The 22,021-nt window shown below is 41.5% G+C and overlaps 1 protein-coding gene across 1 annotated transcript in view; it reads left to right on the top strand.

Annotated features, from left to right (window-relative positions):
• Window positions 1-21,577, top strand: part of CDK13 (cyclin dependent kinase 13) — a 47,041-nt gene extending 25,464 nt beyond the window's left edge. Inside the window, exons 6-14 of the mRNA XM_088520873.1 lie at window positions 2,617-2,806; window positions 5,507-5,563; window positions 8,265-8,366; window positions 8,484-8,561; window positions 10,719-10,835; window positions 12,015-12,146; window positions 14,619-14,770; window positions 18,086-18,640; window positions 20,175-21,577. Coding sequence (XP_088376999.1) covers window positions 2,617-2,806; window positions 5,507-5,563; window positions 8,265-8,366; window positions 8,484-8,561; window positions 10,719-10,835; window positions 12,015-12,146; window positions 14,619-14,770; window positions 18,086-18,640; window positions 20,175-21,031 — 2,240 coding nt within the window. The 3' untranslated portion in view covers window positions 21,032-21,577. The remainder of the gene's footprint in view (window positions 1-2,616; window positions 2,807-5,506; window positions 5,564-8,264; window positions 8,367-8,483; window positions 8,562-10,718; window positions 10,836-12,014; window positions 12,147-14,618; window positions 14,771-18,085; window positions 18,641-20,174) is intronic.
• Window positions 21,578-22,021: the final 444 nt, after the last annotated feature.

Genomic DNA, 22,021 nt, shown 5'->3' with positions numbered 1-22,021 from the left:
ATAATCTGTAAAGAAAAAAAGATTGCTTGAAACGTTGTATATTACGGTGGCAAACTTTAAAAAAAGGGGAAAATGACGCTTGTATCACCCAAACAGGATTTTAAAAAGTAGCAGTACTTAAGGGGCTGCATTCTTAACGAAGAGGATAGAGCAAAATTCCTGAGCAGCCATTCAACAGAGCTGTAAATACCGTGCATTGAGTGAGACCAAGAGCCGTGTGTGGTTTTTTTTTTTATTATTATTTTATTTGTTTTAAAGCTCCTTTGCATTTCAAGATACTGTAATGCAAAGATCAAATTTAAAGTTTGAAGATAGCATGGCCTCTCTGGTCAGGCAGTTGCTCTGATCTGTGTTAAAATGGATATTTTGAGAAGCCAAAAACATTTTCTTTATGAAGTTACATTTGAGAAGCATTAACTTAAACTGTCATCTGTTTAAGCACTTGGATCCTCTCCTACCCTCTAACCCCAAGCACTTTCACCTTGCTTTGAAAGCAAGCTTGTAACTTGGTGTCCTGCTTCACTGGGCAGTTTTGGGTTCTTTAGTGACAGTGCCAAGAAAACGGAACCTGTCTGCATCACAAAAATCCTATGTGCGTTTTGTTTTTTCCAGCCCCTTGGGAGATCATTTGTATGTTGCAGGTTTTCTGCACCGTGTTTTGTGGCCTTACCCATTTTGCACACGTAGTTTTCAGCATTGCTCCTGCCTTGCCTGGTGTTCCAGGCACCTCCCTAGCGTTAGAGAGCCCAACTGCAGGTGTGGGAGCTGGAAAAGGGCACATGCTTATTCTTTAGTTATTCTAAACCAGCATCTCACTACTTTAACCCTTGTGGACTGCCATAATGGTCCAAAAGATGATTACTTTTCTAAATGAAAACAAAAGGGGTGAGGTTAGGATTATTTCCAGCCAAGTGAGTCTTCTTGATTTATCGTGTACCTCCCTGATAGATTCAGCTGCTATCTCCTATCCCATATGCCAAACTGGGCAATATTGCTGCTATTCAGCTGCTCCAGCTGCTGTTCCATCAGCGTGCAGTGACAGTGAGAAATCTTATTACCTCAGTAGGTGGAGAAGGAGAAGAGCTATGTGGTAGTAGCAAAGAAAATTGGGCAGAGACATAACCCACTATCGATGACCTATTGCAGCATATGAAAATGGACTCTAGGTACTTATTAATTGAGTAGTGCAGATCTTTAACATAACAGCAGTAAGATAAGTAAGATAAAAGTCATAGAAGTGTTTGTGACTTGATTTGTATTGCACGCTGAGTACGGTAATGTTGCTTTCAGTGTCTTTATTGATGATTCCTTCAGAAAACATTATCTCCAAGCTGGTGAGCATCTTGGCCTCATAAAGGAAAGAATGATTCTTTTTGTCTGTTATCTTTTTTCCTTTACAAGAAGTAAATATTTGTGTGGCATTTGTTTAGATGAAACTGAAGGGTGACGAGTTCAAGGTAAACTTGAACTAGCTTCCGCCTGTGCATGGTTGGTGAACCTTCCTGAGTGTTTGTAATTGCCTTCCATATTAGGAAGGATCAAATTCCCTGATCTAATGAAAGCTAATGGTGATTTGAACCTGCAAATATCCATCATAAGGTGGCTTCATTCATTCATCCCAAAATAAACTTACAGGCTTCGCTTCAGTTTGCGTGATAACTTTTTTGCAATTGTGTTGACTTCCAAATCCATCTTAAGTAATGCTAAACATAAAAAGCATAATGGTGAGGTTGTCAAGGCTAGTAGGCTAGTTCTAATACTTCCTCGTTGCCCAGGAAGAAGACTCAGCTTTGGCAATTTTTTAAAGCCTTCACCTTTAACAATGTATAAATATGTAGGTAGTAGTGCACAGATATAATGAAACTATTTGTTTACCTGTGCTCTGATATGGAAGGAGCATTTGGCGTTTAGACCTGCTGCTCTAGTGTATGTTTTGTAACGAGCAGCAGAGAATATAAACAATGGGATGTCATCACCTGGGTATTACTCTGCTCTGCTTCTGAATCATCTCTGTTGGTGTCGGCTTCCCATCTTCTGTGAGGGCAGCACTTGTGGTGGCTGGTTATGAACAGCGGTGAAGACTCCCCCGAGCAGGAAATTGCTCAAGGCTGGGGGCTGCTCTGCACGTAGAGGAGAAGTCTGGGTTCAGCTGTTGAAACTAGAAGTCCAAAATTCCATGGGCCCTTCCCCATGTACCTTGAGAACTGGTGCTGTGTGTATTTTGTTTCTAGATTTCCCCACAAACTTTATATAGGGAGTACTAACCCAGTCAAATTTTCTTTAAATCGAATGATGCTGTGATGGAGAGCCACATGGTGAGTACGTGTCAACCTACATGAAAGCACTCGCTGGGGGAATTTTGCTTTCTCAAATACTTGTCAACTAAAAATGTTTACATGGAAAAACAATATTAGGAAAACATTTCATAGCACTGCATTTTGTTGTGGTTGTTATTGGAAAGGCGATGTAGCTATAAATACTGCAAAAAATGTAAATAGCTACACGCGAAAAATACTTCCTACTCTCAAAAGTAGAGAGCTGCAGCATTTTGGACTGCATTTAACCAGTCTTTTTCTCTTCTTCTCTTTCTTTCTCTTTTACTGCTTCTTTTCTTAGGTGCATTTTATCTGGTGTTTGAATATATGGACCATGACTTGATGGGACTGCTGGAATCTGGTTTGGTTCATTTTAATGAAAATCATATAAAATCATTTATGAGACAGCTGATGGAAGGCTTGGCCTATTGCCATAAGAAGAACTTTTTGCACAGAGATATCAAATGTTCAAATATTCTACTAAATAATAGGTATGAATATTACTTCAAGAATGTAAAAAAATTGTGTGTTAAGAACATTTTAAATCTTTCATTTAATTGTCAGAGTTCACCTGCTGCTTTAGGTCACTGGCAGCCCCCCCTTTTTTTCCCTTGTTTCTTTAACTGCTTGTAAAATATTAATCTGATTTTACAGTTTAACACTGCATCCTGCAATTATTTGTTAAACTTCATCTGTGTTGGAGTAGCAGGATTAAAACTTAAATCCATTAGCTTACACTGAAAAATATCTGAGTACAAACATATTAAAACAGAATTTTAGGAAATAAGTGTTTCATGTGTGTTCTTTTTGCTGTCCCATTTCAAAATGATGTGTTGCTAGGCTGGTTCATTGCAGTGTAATTCTGAAACCACCATCAATCTGCATAATGTTTCAAAAGAATCTTTGATCAGACATGTTCAAGCTAAATTCTGTTCTTTTGGCTTGAAATTATAGCCAAGTATCAAATGAGGCTGAGTATTTCTTACTTGTGTAACCAGTTGTGCTTACAAACCAAATTGGTGAACACACTTTTGTTAGAAAAAATAATAATAAACCCAAACTGCTGTTCACTATCAGGAAGAGTACTGAGAAAAAAGACAACATTTTGCTGCCTTGTAAGGTTTAGTGTCTATATCTTGAATTCTGTGTGCAGTTCTGTTCCCTGTATTTCAAAGTAGCCCAAGTAGACCTAGAGCAGCACAGAGACGGACAGCTAAGGGGGTGGAAGGTGACAGAAGAAAAAAGCGAGGAGACCTGGTTTTGGAAAGGAGGGAGTGACTGGGGCTTGCAAAATCGTGAAGATTGTAGATGGCTCTCATGCAGAATTGTTGCTCACTGAATCCAGCACTTCTAAAATCAGGATGCAGTTGTGGAGACTAGTAAGAGTTAGGTTTAAAACAGACAGGAGTACCCTGACAAGAACAGGTAGCTTCCAGGATCTGTTAGCAGAGAAGTCTGTCAAGACAGTGTCAGGATATGCAAAAAGGAATGAGACTGGTTTATGAGCAACACCGTTAAGAGATGCTAAAGGGAATAGCTAGGGATATGTGCTCTAGCACCCCTAATACAAAGATTATGGGTGGTGATTAGACACAAGGAAAATGAGCCTTAAAGTGGGCCAGTTCGTGTGTTCTCCCGGATCATCTGCACCTGCTGCTGCTGGATACAGAATCCTAGGCAGTGTGGATTAGTGGCCTCACTTGGGAGGAGGACCCAGTTTTGCCTCAGGTTGTGCCCAAGTTCAGTTTCTCCTTTCTTCCTCCTGCTTTTTTACAATGCTCTAATCTTAGACCATCCTCAGTTCTGGATCCCACGTAGTCTTCCCAGGTGCTGAGACACCAGTCCTGGCACAGGTGTACACGGCTCTGCAGTGCTTGCCTTGCCCTTGCTCTGCCTGTTTATTTTTTGGCTTATATCTGGTGTTGATGCAGATGCTGTGCACTCCTCATCAGGAGATGAGATATAACCTGATGGTGGAGCAGAGCTCACTACAGCAGAGGCAATGCTTTCTCTTGGACCGTGCTCTCCCCGCTGCAGAACATCCAGTGCTTTCTCCTGGACATTTTCTGAGCATCCTTAGAAGTTTCCGCTAGAGGATGAAAAAGTTGGTCAAAATAATTTTAAACCAATACTTCTTGAATTCTGAGCCAGTACTACTTAAATCTCCTTCCCAGTTACAGCCTGAAGCCAAACACATGCATTTTCTGTTGTTTAGCTAAGCAACTTAAACATCTTTGGTCGGAAGTCATTGGTAATGCAGACATACGATACCTGAGCGACAGGCATGTGAACTTGTGGGGTACATTGCTTCTGGGAAATCTCTATAAGTGTAAGAGCAATTCCAAACACACATCTGCAATGTGTGCAGTGGAAGATGCAGTGGAAACTTGGTGTTTTGTATCACAAAATAGTACTTCCCATCCTAATTTGATGAACTAACCCGAACATGCACTATTTGAAAGTGACAGTTTTAAAGCTCATTCATTTCATGTGTTAGAAGTGTGCAGATTACTTTGTCTAAAATATCTAGACTTTACGGATGATGGAGGCATCCTGTTTTTTTAGTGTAACGTGGTTTGTGCAGTACTCTTGAGCCAGGTAAAAAGCCAGGCAAAAGCTCTGTGTGTTTCTTCCCTTCTTCCCCTCCTCACTTATGGGAAAGCTAAAGAGGGGCTTGGAGAGAATATCATTCAGCAGGTAGGCAACAGTGGCAAAAATAAAAGCCCTTACCAGGGCCAGTCACGCTCTTTAGAGGCCAAACTAGCACTTTTTCAAGAGCAAAATGAGACATTTACAACTTCTTACAAGGAAGCATGACTGCTGATTGACATTTGCTGTACAAGTGGTTTTTGCAGGCATTACTTTTATTCCTAAGCATGAGAAAATAGGAGGTTTCCCCCGCATGTTTTACTGCAGTGTGGCTCGTTTGAATGCTCTAGAGTATAAACCCAGAATTTGAGTATCCTGTGATAAAGATTTCAATTTTTGTTTTGCTTACCTTTCTTTGATATCAAGTCATTTAGCATGCTTGCTAACTGAAGACGTGCAGAGATTGTAAGATATTTCCTCCTCATTGATGTGAATTATGAGTGTTCAGTTGCAGCTGTCTGAAAATCTGAAACTTAAACCTCATTTTGGGGAGGACACCTACCAGGATTAACCACTGAGTAATTTTTTGCTTTTTCCACCAGAGGGCAGATAAAGCTTGCAGATTTTGGGCTTGCTCGGCTGTACAACTCAGAAGAAAGGTAAGATGATACCATAACGTGAAAATACATTTAGGAACTTGGTTTCTTATGTAATTCTCGGTATTATGAGGGCCAGATAATATGCCTTTTTTTTTTTCTTAGAGATGTTATCATACTGCAACATAAATGATTGCTTAAGAGAATGGAAAAAAATGAAAAAACTGTGCATGTCCTGTAACACATAAAGAAATAGATATCTCTTTTTGTAAATATATTGCCTTTCCAAGTGTTCTAGATAAATAATTTTAGAGAAGAGGCATGGATAGATTGGAAATGAAGGGTTGCAGTTCTGGGTAGGCTGGTTGCATCAGGGTACAGTTTTGTACTTAATATTAGTTTCTGGTTCTGTAACCCTAAAGTATATTATCTTTATTGTTATACCCCGAAAAGATGTATTTAGGAAGAGGAAAGTGGATTTTTTATGCCTCTGGGATTAATACTGACAAGAATCAGTAAACAGCCTCCTTTTAAAAACGCATTGATTTGTGAAAGTTTTAACCTTAAATTTGAAGAGATTCATCTTATTGTTTAGACAGTCAGTCATGTTGAAATTGCTGGAACCAGATGAGTTTAAATAAAAACAAAATCTGAAACTTCCTGTGACTTGTGCTTCTCTTGTTATTGGTTTCAGTGTATTTGAACTTAAGAAACAGGTGCACAGTTGATATGACTGAGAACTCTTTAAATGCTTACTGTAATGTCTTATACTTCTCACTTGTGTAAGTGGTAATATATAGAACTGCATTTTCTAAATTCAGTGTGTATTTTTTTGTGGCACTACATATACCAAGCGGTTGCATACAGAGAATATTAGCAACTTGACCTTGATTTCTGTGGCCCTGATTTGGGAAACACTACCTCTGACATTGGTTTTACGAGTCTGTTGTCCTCTCGTAGAGCTTTGAGCTTATTGCTGCTGGTGGTGGCTCCAGGTTCACCGTCTCCTGTGCTGTTATTTCAGGTACAGGAGCCTAAGTACAGTTATGGAAGCTGTTGAGCGTAGTAGCAGGATAAGATCATCTTAGTAGCTGGGGGGCAATGCAGTTCCTCTGTGGAGGTATTTGTAGTAAAATGCCACCCTGTCTCACCATTTTAATAGACACCAAACTGCTGGTTTTTTTTTCTTTTTTTTTTTTCCTTGGATTTACTGGGGCTGTTCTTATTCATTTATTTCAATGTTGATGGTAAAAGTAAGTGTACATTAAAAGTTGCAGGATTTAAGATTCAGTGTTTTTAGAGTGTGAATGACAGATTCTCCTATATATAAAAATAGCTACATTATTACACCCCATTTATACATTATTGAAGCAAAAATTAAAATGTACTTAATTTCCTGTTATCTCGGGGAGTCTCATCGGTAGATTTTGACAATTCTTTTGCTTCTACAGGAACAGCTACATTTTAGCACACGCCAACAACTGTGTAATAGCTGCTGTTTATGTATTTTACATTTGTTTCACTGTTGTTTAGAACTATATGTTGTTCAAAAGGATACAGAATTTAGTCCAAGCATAATAAAGTTTTAGTTAAAAGTAAGTTCCAGTTGGTTATAGTCGTGCTCCTTTAAATATTATTCCTTGGATTAAATGTGTTTGGAATAAGGGGTATGACGGATTGTATAAGAAAGGATCTGTTCACACAAAATGCACTGCAAATTAGTACATATACAATTGGTGTACCTGTAGAGAAAGTCCATACCATGCAAACAGTTTGTGGAGGAATGCATGGTTCAGAGAGCAATATGATAAATGATGGGATTGTTTCCAAAAGTATACTGCATTTTCAAAAGTGAATCGAGGAGTTTCTTCTTGAAAAAAACACTTGGGTGCTTTTCTGGAAATGATAACGCTGAGCACATGGCGGGAACTTATTAGGCTTTTATGCTAGGATTATTCAAATGCCACTTTTCATGTTCCCTTGCTTTCTATTTAGGCTTACTTTGTACTGATAAGAGTGAATTATTAAAACAGAAAGAGTTTTTGGATCACTTCTAAGACATCCTGTTTGGAAAGAAGAGATAAACTAGTGTCTGTTTTATGGCTTCCACCCTGAACGGTTGATGGTGTTTCTCAGCCTCTCCATGAGAGCTTTGCCTAAGATAGGGGAATCTTTGCTGCAGTGCCAGAGTTGAAAGATTATTCCCAACTACCAGGGCTTACAGTTAGAGATTTAAAGATGTTGAAATATAGAAAGATATTGGAAGTGTTCAGTCTTGGAAATCAAAATTGTTGCATGTTATGCAAGAGACAGGCTCAGTCTCTTTTGTCCCCGTTGGCAGAGGCAAGTGATTTTTTTTTTCCTCCTTTTTATATACTGTAGAGGTCCTGTGTTCGTTATTCTAATAGTCCGTAGCTGCCCAGAAGTTACTGGTTTTATCCAGTTGGGTCCTTCTGTTGAACTGATTGGCAGTGTAACAAATAAATAGTATTGCCTTTTAAATAATAATCAACATACAGGACTGACTGAGTGTTAAGAGGCTCTGTGTTTATACCTTCGGGGTCTGTTTCACGCTGCCTTTTGAACCATCCTGTGCAGACGTGTTTTGTTTTTGTACAACTGCAGCACACGATTTAGGAAAAGAGGAATGGAAGATTGTAATGTTCTTAAGCAGCAACACAGAAGTAAAGTCCTCAAAATAGTTTCAACAGTGAGATCATAGTAAAATGATAGTCCTCTTCTTTGTTTTTCCTCCTCCCAACAGCCGACCATATACCAACAAAGTTATTACATTATGGTATCGGCCTCCTGAACTTCTGCTTGGAGAAGAAAGATACACACCAGCTATTGATGTCTGGAGCTGTGGGTAAGAATTTGATACAGAAGTGTAGTGAGCATAATAACAAGCCAGAGAGAAATTACAGATGTTTTGGTCAACCTGTGTTGAAGCCAAAATGATGGAATTGTGCAAACTGTTTTACAGCTGCATCCTGGGTGAACTTTTTACAAAAAAGCCAATATTTCAAGCAAATCAAGAACTTGCTCAACTGGAACTTATAAGGTAACTTGCAGGCACTACCAACTGGTAGGTGCCTCAAACAGTCTTTTGTTTTTCCCCCATTGTAAGTTTTTTAATAGGAGAGAACACACTGGTAACATTTAGGAACACTCAGTTAAATATTTATTACCCAAAGTGAGGATGAGAGTGGTTTTTCAGGGACATGTTAAAGTAATGACTTTTAATCAGACATGGAGAGGATTTTTTGCAAGTATTCAGTGGCCATGACATGGTACAGCAGGGTTTTTGTGGTGTTGTTGGAGTTGCCTTTTACTGGGGTTGTAAATCAGGGAAGTGAAAATGCCCATTCTTTCTCCATACCTTCCTTGCAGCAAATCAGAAGGAGAACATGGAGAATAATAAAGATGAGAAGTTGTTTGGGAGGAGTAGGTCCATTGCATGTAGCTGGCCTTGAGTTCCTGCCTCACTCTTCCACACTTAGGTACCTAGATTTTGTTTTTGGTGGGAATTTTCCTCTTCCCTTACAAACTGCCAGGCACTTGATGGAGTTGAACTTGCCTTCCTCAACCCAAAAAATCCTAGGGTGATAGTTACATTACTCAGTGGAACCAGGGCATTTTTTTTCTTTCGTTTTTTCCTTTATTCAGCAAACAAAAAATTTGTTATTGCCTCGGATATCCTAATTGACCTTGCAGTAGGGAGAGACCCTCTTTCTAGCAGCAAGGGGGAAAGAGGGCAAATCTCATAGGACATAAAGCATCTGAAGAAAAAATAGTCAAAATTACCCTTTTTATTCTTTTTATTTTTTAAATAGTTAAATATTGAGACATTTTTAACACACATTAAGCAGTCATGTATTCCTATGTAATATGTTATTAGCTGGTCTTGAAAACCCAAGGTTTTTGGGAGTTGCAAAGCGTTTTAGTGTTCATTCATCTCCTCGTAGCAGAAGAAAGCTTGTGTTCTGTATTGGGACTTTTCTGCTTTTTGCCACTAGATGGCAGGGAAACACTGAGGAATGTTGGCATTTGGAGTCTTCTGTGGGTGCATTGCAAGCCAGCAAACTAAATTTTGAGGTTTCCTCTTCCTGCTGGAAGGGACTCCAGGCAGGAGAAGGCAGCTCCCTCCTTATAAATTTCTCCTGCAGCTCTTGCTTGAGACTATGCTTCTTTGCACAGGTTATTTTCTATTGCAGTATATCAGTTCTATTTTATCACCATCTCTACCTCTGTCATGTTACAGTCAACAATTTTGCAATTATCCTTTCCTAACTTTAAAGTTCAAAGTTTCTTTTTAGCTTTTTATTATTATAAATCTATCATTAAGTGTTTTCCACTAACCTTTTAAATTAAATTAATGGAGGGGATGAACTAAGGGACTGTATTTGCAAGCTGCTGCCTTGATGACTGGTTCAAGCATGCAGATTTACACCTTGTATAGTGTGGTGAACTCCAGCCCTTGCTCTTCTCAGAGGTGTGCTGTTTGTCAACTCATTCTGACCATCCTGGGTTGGGCAGAAGAGCTGGGGATGAGGTGAGAGGGCAGAGGTCAAGGCAGCTCCAGCTGTGGAGATGCACTGGGCCCGGGCCATAAAACTTAGCACTGAAGTAAAGGCATGCAACTTTTCTAATGGTCAGGTCTCACTTCTACCCATACCTCTTCTTGTTAAGCTGTACTGAGATTCCTCACTGCTTCCCGTCCCAGTACTACTTTCGTGGCAACTAAATCCTCTTCATTCTTCAGCTTGTCAGTGAAAAGTGACATTTGCTGTATGTTCTCTATAGACACAGGAGCTAATAGCATAAAAATAAGTCAGAGCTCTAAACGTGGTGCATCTGACTCTCCAAGTAAAATATTCAGAATACTGTCCAGATCTCGTTGGTTAAGTTTTCGGATTTTACAAATATAGTCTTTTTTATTATTATTATTGTTATGGCAGAAGTCTTCCTCGGGGCAGGGTGGGAAGAGACACAAACACAATGGACTTCTAAAAGTAAGTTTAGTCCGCAAAGGATGGTGATCTTTCCTACACAGTTCATGATCATTTAATGAACTGTAGAGAAGTTTTAGCTAAATGACTCTGAACATTAAAATTGCTGTTTTTGTTTGTAGTCACTGTACCTGTTAGTATTAAAATGACATCTGTGCTCACTTGTGCGTTTGGATCTCATACCCTTTTTTCCCCTCTTTTTGGTGCAGCCGAATTTGCGGGAGTCCCTGTCCAGCAGTGTGGCCTGATGTTATAAAACTAGCTTATTTCAACACAATGAAACCAAAGAAGCAGTATCGTCGAAAACTGAGAGAAGAGTTTGCTTTGTAAGGATGAAGAATTAGTTGAGCCAACTATAATAGCATTTCATTTTCGTGGAATACTTACCATTTTCACTGTTTTCTAGAGGCAGACTGAACCTAGTTGGAGTGTAAAGAAAAGTCACTTAAAGTTCTTATCCTTCCCATGTTATCCACTGTTTAATGGGGAACTTCAAGAGAGGGAAGAATGCCCTAAAATTTCAGCCACCTGTCAGCTTTTACCTAAAGAAACATTTGCTTTCCATAACTGGTACACCTGCTTTTTGTCCTTGTCTGAAAAACAGCTTGGATTACTTAATTGCTTTTTATTAGGACAACTGGCTCCAATTAAAAATGTAATCTGGTAAACATTACAGTCTTTTTGGTCATAAATTCATTCAGCGGAAAAGAAGAGTTATTTGAGCCGTGTGTTCTAAAAAGGTGCCAATGGACTAGTTTTGTGCAAGCATGAAACATGAAGGTTATGGAAAGCAGCTGGAAGTTTATTTTAAAGCCCTTTTTTTTCCCCCCCATCTTCAGCTACAGGGCTTACGAGAAATGTATCATCCTGTCTCAACTAATGGGGCTGTTTCTAAAGCAGCAGAAGTATTATCTATAAACCAATCAAAACTTAATTTCTACTCTGCTAAATTCCAAAGTATATAGTAGTAACATAAGTCTGGGTTGAAAAGGTGTGGGTTTTTTCTTCTTCTTCTTCTTCTTTTTTGTGGGTTTCTTCTTTTTCCTTTTTTTTTTTTTTTTGGCAAGGATGATGCTTTAAAGCAGCAAACAAAAAAAAAAACAAAAACCCAAAGCTAAGGAACTACCATTGCTTAGTACCAGGTTTTCATAAGGATTGCTCAAGAAAAGCTAATCCTCACCCCTCTCAACCCCCAAAAGTGCTTGCACTGGTAATAAAAGGTGAAGTTTATGTCAGCTTTATCGTGTTCTCACCTTGTATGCAGTTCAAGCTGTGTGGGTTTTGTTAAGATCCAGGTATCTAGGTTAGCTGAGGAATGATATATAAATACATATGTGTGCGTGTGTGTGTATATATACATATATATTTTTTTCTTTTTTCTTTTTTCTTCCCTCCCTCCCAATGACCAGTTTAGAGGTGGGTGGGGTAGGTAGTAAAACGTTGTACGAAGGCGCGTGATGTCAAACGCCCACATGGCACTTTTCCCAATCCCGTTGTTTTCGCAGCATCCCACCCGCTGCCCTAGACCTGTTCGATTACATGCTCGCCTTGGACCCCAGCAAGCGCTGCACGGCCGAACAGGCTCTTCAGTGCGAGTTCCTGCGAGACGTGGAACCAGCCAAAATGCCTCCCCCGGAGTAAGCACTTTCCTTTGGGGGGACGTTGGTACTTACCTCTGCACAATGAGAGCCTGGGTTGCTTGTGGCAAAACAAGAATGTTAATGCGTTTAGTGACGATTGTGGGTAATGGATAATGATGGTTCTTCACTAAAAGGACCGGTGCAGTTTAGTGGCTCTTGCAGCCTGATAGAAATGGCTATGAGTGTCTATTTGAGACCTGATTTTTTTTTCTTTCACAGAATTCATGACCTTGCTAGTACCATTTAAAAAAAAAAAAACATATAAACATTTTTAGTGTTGAAAAAAATCTTTTTTTTCCCTTTCCCCTAAGGTGGAAAGTATTGCAGTTTGCAGTGACTAAATCATTTAATCTGTACAAATCCTCTTTGAACAGCCTCTGAGAAACGAATGAAAAAGCACTAGAGAATCTGTGGGTTCCCTCAGTGTAATTATCAAGAGAGGCACCTTGTAAAAGTGAATGAAACAACTGATGACTTCTTTATCGTTGTCAACGGGGAAAATTATTGGAGTTTTCTCTGAGAATTTTATTAAAAGCTGTTGGGATTTGTGTTATAGAAGATTGTTCCTAATGCCCCTGGTGCATTACCTGAATTTTCTTTGCCACAGAGGGTTTTTTCATTGCCTAAATATCTTATATTTTATATATAAGATATTATATAACATATAATTACTGTCTGAATATTATATATATTATTGCTGTCTGAATATCACTGATCAATCTGAAAAATAGGCTATTCATTAAAATCTCAGAATCACCTATACTTTATATAGCACGTAAGCAGTTTGCTGTCAGTGAAGAAGAAGGAAATTTGTTTTTGTTTGGAGCTTTGCGGTGTGTCTGTTTCTGAAGTTGGCTGTTATCCTGGCTGAATATCACCCTGCTTTCAGCAAAGAAATAGAGCTGTTCTGTTAAAGAAAGTGCCAGTGCAAGGACTGTAGGATGCTTTGACACTTGCTGTCGACTACCTGGTCCATCTTTGGCCTAGCATGTGGAAGGAGAGAACGTATGAAGCAGTTGGTGTAATTTCCAATAGCCTTCATTTTCCACCTTCCTGGGAGAGGATGAATGTCTGCCCAGGCAGTTTTTAGTGTGTAATGTGAGAAGAGGACTCTGCTTCACTGCCTTCCCCAGCACTTCTCTGAGCCTATGGGGATGATCTCCCCCTCTGTGTAATTTAAGGATGGTAGTAGAAGGAATCTACTTGGCTGTCTGTGCTGTGAGATGGTAAAGACTGGACAGCCGTGTCCATTACTGTGGACAAGTGACAGCAGAAGTGGTGCTTTCACAAGAAGGCAGAGGAAATGATAGCCCTCACCATCTTCCCCCCAAACTTCCATTTTGGCAAGTTTGTTACTATCTGTTACTCTATAAATACAATCAAGTTGAATTGCTGCCTTTAGGCTTATCTTTAAGAAAATTGTTCTCTTGAATAAATTTGTTTGCCGTTTCTAATAGTTCTGACGGGAGTTATCAGAAGAAGGCTTTTAAGTGCTAACTGAGTGTGATTTCAGCAACTGTACTAAACAACTAGTAGTTTCACAATTTTATTCACATTCTGAGTAAATTCTCTTTTATGTGCTACAGGTAATGAAGGATTTTAACTTAAAAGCATTACTTTCTGATATTATTTTAATTGGAGATTTAATAAGGAATTTTTCTAAGTCAAAATTTTAACCCAGTCATGCATTAATGCTGTACCATGACACTGACTTTTTATGCAACCAGGTTAAAACTTTGTCGCACAAGAATTATGAGCCTAGACTTCTTGACTTTCAAGTCTCTGCTGATGAGTTCAGCAGTTAAGTTTGACATGGACCCGGAAACAACTTAAACTTCTGCACAGCTTTTTTATGCTTTGGAAGTCAAGAAGCATTTGGTCTCTTTAAGATTCTCTGACAATCTATTTTAATGGCTTGCTCTCACTGCTAGAAAAATGAGCTGGCTCAGATCTCAGCAACATGAGGTCACATTATATATTAGGGCTTTTGCCTTCAGGTAATGAAGAGCCCAGTTCGTTACTGGTTTGTTGGCCTCACATTTATCATACTGTCATGCATGAGGTCTTAATGCTGCAACTTGTTCTTCATTTACTTAAATAGCAACTTTTACTATTCTGATTTACAGCAAGCATGTAGCATTTGTTTGCTGGATTGCAAGTTGTCTAAGTTAGAAAAATATTTTTCTTTTTCGTAAGTAAGAATCGATTTGCAAGAAGGTAACTTTGATTATCATTTCAAGATATATGTTCCCTTTATTTGCTGAAGGAACCTGAAATGGGCAAAGAGTTTTCACCCAGAAAAGAACTTTGGAGATTGTTCTGGATATTGGATATTTTTAAATGTATTTACAAGTTCCAGGAGCTCATCTTTGCAGAATTTATATCATGTATAATTTGTGTTCATTTTATTATGGTTAAAAAGCATAAATTTTCCTGATCAAACTGATGATCTCTAATCATTCTTTGTAGCCTTCCTTTGTGGCAAGACTGCCATGAGCTGTGGAGCAAGAAACGCAGAAGACAGAAGCAGATGGGCATGACTGATGAGACAACAGCAGCCAAAGTCCCCAGGAAGGACTTGTCTCTAGGCATGGACGAGAGCAGAACCAACACCCCACAAGGCATGCAAACTTCTTCCCAACTCAAAACTCAGGGCAGCTCTAGTGTAGCACTTGGTCAGTAATATTTTCAGTTTTTATAATTACCTGCTACTTGGATTGCACATCTAGAAAATTTAGATGTTATTTTCAGATTACTGAAGTCTTCTGGAGAGCGAAACAATCTTGTAAGTTTAAAAAAAAAATCTTTGTTTCAGAAGATTTGCCTTTGCTTTGGAAACCAGGTAGTTCATTTTAAGTTTTACCTAATTTTTCAAGCTGGACAGTGTCAAGGTTCTTAACTACCTTGCTCTGTATTTTCTGGGGATTTTATTCTTTATTTACATGGGTGGGGATTTTGATTGTGTTTTGTTGATTTTGCAATTGCACAAACCACCTGCTATTCTTAAGGTCATCACAGTCTCCCTAGATTGAAGGGATTTTACTGGTAATGATAAACTGACCAGAAAGCAGATTTATAGAATGACCATTGCTCCAAATAAAATGGATGCCTTCAGCATGTTGTCTTAGTCTTCAGCTTTCCCAGTTGTTGGGGCTGAACTTTTAACTTAAAAATTACTGCTATAACAAGAAGTAGCAACCTCTATAGTTTGCACAGCTATTAAAATATAAACTTAATCCAAGTGTCCTCCTTGGAGACCAGTTTTAGCCCTTTTATTCTGCAGGCATCACCAAACTGCTAAGCATTCTCAGCAGGCGTGTTTTCTAACTTGCAGTCTGAAGCACGCTTATGCTCTTCCTCTTTAGCATGTAAAGCATACAGAATAGCCACATGCAATGCATACCTCAAGTTTAACTTAGACCATTTTTTGGTTGTGCTCAGTGACATAAAATCCATTATCACTGATACACGAGCCCAGCTAAAGACAATGAATGAAATCTCTGGGCATGCAAGTTCGTTAATACCAACCACCTTGAATTAGCTCTTCAGTTAGCATAGATCAGTTTTCCAAATGCACTCTACAAAGACATAAAAGTGTGTTCTTCTGATTGCTGATGTTTATTACCCCTTGCTCCTGTCCCTCCTGTTTCTCACCATAACTCAGGCGTGGGCTTCTGGCACTCCTTATATTTGTGCTAAAGTTTTGGGAGCGTTTTCTGACATTGCTTTTGGAAGCGCTGGGATTTTTTTCCCCACAAATGAAAACTGTATAGAAGTTGAGGCTCTGATGGGTAGCAACTATTTTTCCTGATGGTTTTAACAGACCATTGATTGTAACAGACTGCTAACCTTCCTAATCATTAATACTAACCATGCAGAGCAAACTAGCCAACCAGAGAATGGATCAGCAAGAGCAATATTGCACATATGTATATAGAAAAGGAGGAATGTCAGGTACAATGAAGTTCAGACAGGCTGGCATAGACGTGTTTTCTGTATTAAGCAAAGCACTTATTGAAATTCTGCATATAGTTTATTTAAAATCCTTCATGATGCTTAGCAGAGAAGTCGGTGCACAAGTGTATGGTTTAATGAAAGTCATTACATATGTTTCTGAGCCAAAACAAAAATTTGGGCCAATTGCTAATGTTCTGATCCGTGAATGTGAGATTCTGGTTATTGTATTTTTACAATTAATCTGTGTGGAGCTCAGAAATTGTTTTGTGGCAGAAACTATCCAGCTTCCTGGAACACAGTTTGCTTCCAGAATGGGCATGTAACTAACCAAAGAGTAGGAAGGGAATGGTTAGATTGTGTGGGTTTTTTTGTTTGTTTGCTTTTCCTATTCCATTTTCACTTTGAGAGTCTGAGAAAAGTCTTTATCAACAGACAGTCACAGTCAGCTCTAAACCTGACATCTGATCGAAAGTCAGAAGTACAAAATATTAGAAATGATATTTTTTCTGTTTTGCCAAATAGGAGTTTTTTGTATCAGGTCTTGGTGGTGTTTTTGTTTTTGCTTTTTAAAATCACTGCAATCCTTGGAAGCCTTCTCAATGGGCTGTGGTTGCATCCCAGTACACTTCAAGAAGCTGATAGTATTTTGTGGATTTTGCAGTGCCTTGTTGCCAGCTGTGCTCTTTTTAGTCCTGTAAGGCAGATAGGTCTGTGTGTGTATGCATGGGCAAAGCAGGAATTGCATCTTCTGCCTCTTCTGCAGTTTGCTAGTTCTTGATAAAAGCTGTAGTCCTGGGCAATATGCTGTTCATATCTGATGCCCAGTACTGAGATTTGAAAGCTGTTTGGTAGATTTTTTTTCTCCTGTTAAAATTCCTTATTTCTATTATTATATACTTTTTTTTCTATTTTAATCACACTGGTTTATTTTACTATTTTTTCCTTGTTTGGCAGAAGTGTAATTGAAAATTTTGCTGTTGTCGTTGCGTTTTCAGTTTGCTAACAGTAACATAGCAAATATTTTGTCTGTGTGACCGTTTTTCAGACTTGGCTTTGAATGTGCCTGAGTGAATATATCAATGAATAGCAGGAAGGCAGAGTGCAAGAGGGCAGAGGGTGCTCACAGGGATCTGGCTTTCAGAAAGCCAGAGCTCTGCCAGTAGTCACGCACAGTTGCCTTTTAACTTTCTCCTCCGAGTCGCCTCCTCATGGGCATGTTAAAATCCATGCTGCTGCTTCTCCTCTTTTAAAATAAACTAACACGGTGGGTGTTTGAAAATAAGAAAATGCTTTGATATTCTGACTTCCTTGTTCATATTCCCCCGCCTTGCCACCATCTCCTCTTCTCTGGGGCAAATAAACTCGTTTTCTTGTGCCTGGTCCCAAGCCTGCCTTTTCCTGCTGCTCTGTGAGTGACTTCCTGTCCTTCAGGCTTGGCACCTCTCAGCAATTCTGCATTTGTGCCACTAACCTGGGGGTCACCCAGAGCCTGGTCAGTGGAGCAACTGTTAGAAACCAGATGCTGACTTGGAATGGGCCAGCATGTGCCTGCAAATGTGTTTTGCAGATGGCCACACGTTAGCAGAGGGATGCGATGTGTCCAAGATAGGGAATTTTGTGGGGAATTCCAGTCCTAGAGCTGCCTAAAGCAGGTGGCCTTAAGCCCCAGCTTAGATGTATGGTGAACTGAGCTCTGGCTTGATGTTTCTCATCTGTCCAAGTGTGTGTGCGCACCCCTTGTAAATCATTTTCTTTGTATTGGATCTCACTTTTCCATTTCCTATAGCTACTCCCCCACAGGTAACAAATCTGTTAAAAAAAAAAAAAAAAAAAAAAAAAAAAAAAGCAAGCTCAATTTCCATGTCATTCAAAGCCATGCTTTGCCCGTGATATCAGCCGTGATAGATTAGTCGTAATTTTGAGTTTCTGAAATATGACAGTTCTAAATAATACTTAAAAAAACCCTTTTTTGTCTTTAGCTAAAACAAGCACTGGACAGCAGTTAAACCAGAATGAAGTGGCAATCCTGCTAAACCTGCTACAGTCTAAAACAAGTGTTAGTTTGGCGCAGTTTGCCCAAGTGTTGAATATTAAGGTAAACCCAGAGACTCAGCAGCAACTAAATAAAATAAATCTTCCTGCTGGAATTTTGTCAGCAGGTGAAAAACAGTCAGAACAGCAGCAGCCGCCGCCACCACCACCACCGCCGGAGCAGGAGCCCCTCAAACAGCCGCCCGTCGCGCAGCCTCCAGCGCCGGCCGCTCAACTGAGTCAGCCCAAAGCTGAGACTGACGCTGCCCAGGCGGCCGTGCAGAGCGCGTTTGCTGTTCTCTTGTCCCAGTTAATAAAGGCTCAGCAGGCGAAGCAGAAGGATTTTGCATCCGAGGAGAAGGAGAACGGCTCTGGAAGCGAAACGTCGCTGCAGCTCAGGCAGCCCCCCGAGCCCAGCACTCCAGCGTCCGCCAGCCGTGACGACGCAGAGTCTCCAGCGCCCAGTTACCCGCACCTCAGCAAGCCTGTGTTCGCACCCGCAGGTACGAGAGCCCGCGCTGCCTGCCGCGAGCACCCGCGGTGGTGTGGGGAGGCGCGCGCCGAGCGCGAGCACCCGCGGTGGTGTGGGGAGGCGCACGCCGAGCGCGAGCACCCGCGGTGGTGTGGGGAGGCGCGCGCCGAGCGCGAGCACCCGCGGTGGTGTGGGGAGGCGCGCGGTGGGCACGAGCACCCGCGGTGGTGTGGGGAGGTGTGTGCTGAGTGTGAGCACCTGCTGAGTCGTGGGGAGGCGCACGGTGGGCCCGAGCACCTGCTGAGTCGCGGGGAGGCGCGTGGTGGGCACGAGCACCCACTGAGTCGCGGAGAGGCGCGCGGTGGGCACAAGCACTTGCGGTGGCATGGAGGAGACGCACACTGGGTGCAAGTACCCCCTGAGGCACCTCGAGCACCCGCGGTGGTGCAGGGAGGCGCACACCAGGCGTGAGCAACCGCGGTGGTGCGGAGGAGGCGCACACTGGGTGCGAGCACCCCCTGAGGCATCTCAAGCACCCCCTGAGCCACGGGCAGGCACGCACCAGGCGCGAGCACCCCCTGAGGTGTCTCAAGCACCCCCTGAGGCGCGGGGAGGCGCGCCGGGCGCGAGCAGCCGTGGTGGCACAGTAGCGGGAGTCGCTGATGGGGTTCCTCTGCGCTGCCCCTCGTGTCAGCGCGGCTCTCGGGTGTCTCAGAGCGCGAGCCGCTCTGCGTTTCACTGTGGCAGGGTCTGAATGCCAGCTCGGAATTGGTGCCTTGTCCGAATGGGCGCAGTGCAGATGTAGTGTGGAGTAATCCCTGCTGCAAGAGGGGCCTGTAGCTTTTCTGAGAAGAAAGGGGTTTTGTTCAGGATCGCTGCTGTGGTGATGGTGTTGATAGAAGAGCCTGGTTTCTCTAGAAGTTTCCTCGTTTCCTTTTACTGATTTTGACCCCGATGTTGGATAAAGCCTGTTCTGGGGTGGAGCATTTTATGCTTCTCAAATTTTGGTCCTTTTGATTTTCTTGGGTTGCTCTCTCAGCTGTAATACATTATTGTTCATCTTTTGCTCTGTGTTGTTTGGAGCTGTTCAGTATTTTGAAGCGGGTTTGGGTGTTTTGTGTGGTTTTGTTTGGTTTTATTTTGTTTTTAGGGTTATGTTTGGGTACGATAGAGGGGTTTGTTTTTTTTCTAACCCTGATTTCTGGTGTTCCCTGGTAGGGTGACTGCCAGTCCCTTTCTTGGGAACTTTCCAAGGGAATGCTGTTCTCCATGTCTTTTCTGCTCCCTCTTTGAACTTTCTAATGCATCTGTCACTCCAGTAGTTTTTTTTATAGGGACTATAATGTTTGACCACTTGGGTCATTTTATTTGAAGGAGAAGCCAGCCTCACTTTTATGGGATTAAAAAAAAAAAAAAAAAAGTTGTTGCCTTCTCCACAGTAATCTGCCCAGCTACCTCCAAGCTTAACTAACTAGCTACCTGCAAGTGAAGAACAGACCCCGGTAGCGCTGGGGAAGGAGTCCAGCAGGTTTTTATTCCAGAGCCCCTCTCTTTTGTGTGCGCAGGTCCGGAGGAGCTGGCGAGGCCGCCCGACATGAGGCTGCTGAGCCACACGCCCGAGCAGGAGCGCCCGCGCATCCTGCCCCCGGACCAGCGCCCCCCGGAGCCGCCGGAGCCTCCCCCTCTCACCGATGAAGACCTTGATTATCGGACAGAGAACCAGCATTTGCCTATAAGTAACTCTTCAGGAACAGACCCTCACGCGGGAGTGAAGGCAGCTCTTCTGCAGCTGCTCGCTCAGCACCAAGCTCAGGCCACGGCAGAGGAGCCGGTGCAGGCCACTGTGGATTACCAGGCCCGAGATGCCTACGGGGCAGGCCCAGACTACAAGGAAAACTTTGGATCGTCTTCCTTCTCCTCTGCCCGCTTCGGCAGCAGCGACGGAATAGGAAGCGGATCGTCGGGAGCGTTGGAAAGGAGGAGCTTCCTCGGGAGCTCGGATATCCAGCCCTTGGAGAACTACAGTACTGCTTCATCTCACTCTGGCAGCGCCCCCCCTCCGCCGGCCTTTGCAGAGTCCTTCCCCAGCTCGGTAACCGCGTATGGGGACATTTACCTCAACACTGGTCCCATGCTGTTCAGCGGGGACAAAGACCACAGGTTTGAGTACAGCCACGGCCCCATCCCGGTCCTGGGCAACAGCGGCGACGCCTCCGTGGGGCCCGAGAGCTCCCATTCCCTGCCCGCCAAGATGCACAACTACAGCTATGGAAGTAACTTGCAGGAAAACCCTGCTGGCCTCGGCCATGTGCATGGACAAACTTGGACTTCTCCTGCCCAAGGACCCGGCTTTTCCCAAGGATACAGGGGACACATTAGCACGTCTGCAGTGAGAGGGCGAGGCAGAGGATTGCCCTATTGAGTATCTGTTTTTCCTCAGGCACATCATTTTTATCTGGAAAAACTTTTTTGTTGTTGTTGTTTTCTAGCTGCAGTTTAAAGCAGCACTTCAACAGACTTGAATAATGTTAATTCAACAGCTTTATTTTTATGTGGAAAAGGGTCTTGCATACAGTAGGAAAAATTAAAGATGCTTAAAGCTCATGCTGTCTGAAAACTAGATAAATTGATTGTACATGTTCACAAACTAGTTCTGAATTTTATTTTGTATTTTGGCAGTTTTAAGTGGATGCTAAATTTAGGGACATCAGCTTTTTATGGCACTCTTTCAGATCTTCTGAACTATGCACATTTGTGCTTTTTTTGTAAGTTTGGACCAACTTTTATGTAAAGAAAAATTTTACAACAATCAAAGCAGGGCACTGATTTATTTGGTATTTTTCTTTTTACAGAACTACCTTTAGTCAAAGGTCACTGTCAGTCTTTGCACTGCTTTCAGTGTTATTGTGGAAGGTGTACTTTGTGCTCATTTCAGATAATAAAACACAACCTTTCTCTTGATGCAAAATTTTATAAATATTTGGTCAATGTTATTTTCCTTTTCTTTCAAAAAGATGGAAAAAAAAAAGAGAGAGAATGGATGTTCTGGTAAAATGTTCTCTCCATCTCCCAGGCTTGTTTATATAGAAACTGTTTTACTTGAATGGTAAGTGCCTTAACATGTAAGCTTAAGGTCTGCAAAAATTTGGAAGTACTTCATAGGATGATATGAAAATTAATACCTAAAACTAGGTAGTTAACATGAAAATTCAAATAATAGTAGGCAACTCAAGTAGGTCGTAACCTCGTGCTGTTTACTTCAGGGGCGCCAGTGATTTCGAGACTGAATCTTGTCTTGATGAAATGACAATTTCCTAATCAAACTTCTTAAGAAACCATGAAAGTGAGGAGAAAAATGAAGAGACGAGTCTTGTCCTCAGCTCCCTCCTGGAGCTGTATTAATTGTTTTAGT

Source organism: Tinamus guttatus, unplaced genomic scaffold, assembly GCF_059628265.1.
Source record: "Tinamus guttatus ecotype Peru unplaced genomic scaffold, ASM5962826v1 Tinamus_guttatus_pri_ptg000104l, whole genome shotgun sequence".
In the NCBI taxonomy this organism is placed as follows: domain Eukaryota; kingdom Metazoa; phylum Chordata; class Aves; order Tinamiformes; family Tinamidae; genus Tinamus; species Tinamus guttatus.
The sequence above is the reverse complement of the archived record's forward strand: the minus strand, read 5'-3'. Positions and strand labels throughout refer to the sequence as shown.